The 3,659-nt window shown below is 37.3% G+C and overlaps 1 protein-coding gene across 1 annotated transcript in view; it reads right to left on the reverse strand.

The window, feature by feature from the left end:
- Positions 1-1,053: 1,053 nt before the first annotated feature.
- LOC107104495 (low affinity immunoglobulin gamma Fc region receptor II-like) overlaps positions 1,054-3,659 on the reverse strand; it is a 6,890-nt gene continuing 4,284 nt past the window's right edge. Inside the window, exon 6 of the mRNA XM_015404498.1 lies at positions 1,054-1,265. Within this exon, the coding sequence (XP_015259984.1) occupies positions 1,054-1,265 (212 nt within the window). The remainder of the gene's footprint in view (positions 1,266-3,659) is intronic.

The following is a 3,659-nucleotide window of genomic DNA, read 5'->3' on the forward strand; positions in this document are numbered from 1 at the left end:
ATTTCTAAATAAGAAACTCGAGGAGAAGAAGTAAAAAGCTGTCTAACAAAAAAAAAAGAAACTTTAGCAATGTATAGATAGGCAACATTTCTACAAGCTAAAGAACTTTGTTACTTGATACCAAACTGTAGATATTATCAGTGGAAGTTATTTATCTTGTCCCAAAATAAAGAGAGTTCTCTCTGTAATGATTGGTTCTCTAAGTTTTGTGCGGGAAAGAAATGATTTGGAAAAAAATATTTCTTCTGCATGGATTTGTTCTTTTATATTTATGACATTTATTTGTTTTCTTTATGCATTTGAGTCTTTAAAATACCAAACTTGCACATAAAGTCTATCTGTCTGCATCATTTCTAAACTTTAAATCAGATTTTACTATACAGCAATTATTCAGAACTCAAGTCGCCTTTTTACCAAATAGTTTTTACCTTTACTCCAGTTAAAAAGCATTCTGGAAAATGATGAATAAAATAAAATACTTTAAAAAACAGCAGATAAATCAGTGAAGGAAGAGATGAATTAATATAAACTCTGACATCTAACTAAATATGTCTATGAAACATAAATAAAAACTCAGATTATGATTCTCAGTATAAAGAGGACATTTAGAAACAGATGTTGTTTTATAAAGGCAGGCTTTAACCTTCCAGATTCAGACTGTAGCTCTGAGAGTAGTCCAGATATTTAATAAATGCAGGGCAGATTTATTCTGATTCTTAAAGCAGAATGAAGGATATTTGATGATGGTTGTTATCTAGTTGATTTTCTACATGTTTGTTGATTCTATATCCTCATTTCTTTCTGTTTTGGTGTCTTTCTCCATTTATTTCTTCTATTTAAATTCAGGTTGCTGCCAGTAGGGGGCAGCATGGAGTCAGACCTGCACCAATGATGTTTGCCTGTTGCTCCTGGATGTGAATAATTAAGCAGAAACTCCTCAGCAGCTTTTTCTAAACCCTCCAGCTGTTTCTAACAGTCATCATGTTCTGACCTGAAATGTTCCTGACATGTAAAGTCTAAATGATCTTTATCTGTTCTCAGCAGGGAGGAGCATCAGTTCATCTGGAGCAGAGCAGCTCTGATGTTCCTCAGAGAGAACAGGACTCTGGAGTTGTTCTCAGAAGCTCTCCTCCTGTTCATCTCCTCAGAGGTTGGTCTGGTTCTAAGTCTTAGTGGAGCAGAGCTGCAGATGATGAACTGGTTCCAAACATCTACAGATGTTTCCAGAAGGTCAGCTGGAGCTGAGATGCTCCAGGATGAAAGATCTGAAACAGTCAGACATCAGTGAGAACAAAAACAGAATTTTATTTTCAACCACAGTCATTATCTGAAGTTATATTTACAGCAGATTTGATCTGCATCAGTAAAAAGTAAAATTGATCTTCAACGTGTCATGGAGCAGCTGTGTCTCTGCTCCTGGTTGCTCTGCAGGTGATTTGTCCCTGATGGACGTCTCCTGTCCTCACTGCTGAATAAACTACAGATGTTGAGGTTTCTGCAAAAGAAAAGAGTCGATTAGAGCAGCTGCTGCAGCTGGAAGACTGTTCTTAGTCTGCAGGATCTCAGAGCAATGAAAGCTATGATGTCATTATTTAAAGGAACAGGACAGTCAGAGTTACTTCATGCTGATTGGATGTCAGCAGCTGCTCTTTTTTAACTGCTTTAAACAAACTTAATGTGTTTAATGTCGGTTATTAAAGCTCAAACATGATCTCTGCTGCAGAGGGAAGAAAACAAACCGACCCGCCTTGAGAATCTAAATAACCGCCATCAGAGCTCATGGAGGGGAACTCTGACACCTCAGAGTCGGTTTGACCTGAATCTAAACATCAGGCTGCTTTCGACCAATCAGAGCCAACCAAAGTGGTGCTTGTCTACACCACTGACCTGTATTTATTCTCTGGATTGTTAATAGGCCGAAAAAACTGAACTCCCCTGCCGCCATTTTAGTACTCCCCACTCTCACGAAGAGTACAATTCTAATACACGTGTAACACTAATATCTATCACACACGTACACGCACAGTGTGTGTGTGTGTGTGTGTGTGTGTGTGTGTAATATTCTTGATATTTAAGTGCAGTATTATTATGATACATTAACACATTAATTCTGTTCTGATTGATTTGTATAATATGTTCTATTTCATGATTTATAGACTTTATAATGACTATGAAATGTGATGGGCCTATTTATTTTATTCTAAGTTAAAGTTAATCTACTGATGGTATGAAACAGCCAATGTTTTTTTAAAGTGATGAATTTATCTTTATTTTAAAAGTCTTAAGTCCCCCTGAAAATGAGAAAATCATAGTTGTTTGATGCTGTAGCGCACAGATTGTTTACATTGCGACCGGTCTGACTAGGGAGTACCAATATGGTGTCTGGTGGCTTCACCCCACCCTCACTGAAAAAAATAATGCAACTGTTTTTGGCAGTTACTTAATCATATTTAGTTACTTTAACACAATAATTTCATGTTAGCGGGATAGGAAATCAAACAATTGTGTTAAAGTAACTAAATCTGATTAAGTAAAGGCCAGAAGTGGTTGCATGAGATCAGTGGTCTAACCTCATTAACAAGCAGGATGTTTTAGCAGCATCAGACCAGCAGGTCTGCTTCTGCAGCTCCAGCCTACAGCTGCAGGGTTTCATCAAAACCAGGAAGCTGGACGACCACAGAGAAACTCCCAGAATGAGCAAGAAGAACAGCAATTTCTGTTAAAGATGGCGGCATGAGTGTCTTTATGTCCGCCACCATGCTTTTATACCTTTCTAAGCAGTGATTTAATAAAAAAGGACTGAACTTTTTGAACTGAGGGACTTTACAGATTGTCCAAACTGAATGAGATCCACCCGAACCGCAGGGGGACACAGAAGCTGTAGAGATGGCTCTCCTTTGGCCACAGACACATTGGAGGCATGGTAAACATGTCTGTGGGGTGAAGGCAGCGGGATGGGCTCCGTTTCTGTCTGGATTTAAAAAATATCTAGATTTATTTATAACTCTGTACTAATAAAACTAATACTTATAATTTATTGTGATGTCTCAGCTGCGTGCAGCCAGATGTTAAACCCAATAGTGACTGTTAACCTAAAAGGTGAGTACCCCTCCATGTGGTTTATTGGAACCGTTGGTACAGGAAGCCACACGGCCTCCTTCCTATGACACAGTTAAGGCATTAAAATGCTTGACCACACTTCCTGTTAAGACAAATAAATCTTTATATTTAAAACTAACAAGTCTATTTTTTAAATGTAAGGAGAAGAAAGGAGAGATAATTGCAAAAAAGAAGAAAAAGGTTTTCTAAAAAATAATTACTCCAGTAAAGTATATAATGCCCCAAATTCTGCTTAAGTAAAGTAACAAAGTATTTGTGTTTTTTTACTTTACTTCTCTGGTCTTAAGATTCATCCCCATAAAAGGAAACAAAAATGAAACCGCCCCGTCTGCAACTTTCCAGAACTTCCATCTGTAAAACGTTTCCTCCTCTAGAAAACGTTTTACAGACGGTAGCATGAATGCTGCTTGATTCAGCATTTATGTCCAGACAGATTTCTTATAATAAACTGGGTCATTTTATATTTATTTAAGATTACATTTTAGAATAATCTAATAGCACAGGAGTATTTCAGGCCTCAGGGTGTGAATACTTTACTC

This window comes from Cyprinodon variegatus, unplaced genomic scaffold (genome assembly GCF_000732505.1).
Source record: "Cyprinodon variegatus isolate N-32 unplaced genomic scaffold, C_variegatus-1.0 Scaffold1766, whole genome shotgun sequence".
NCBI lineage: Eukaryota > Metazoa > Chordata > Actinopteri > Cyprinodontiformes > Cyprinodontidae > Cyprinodon > Cyprinodon variegatus.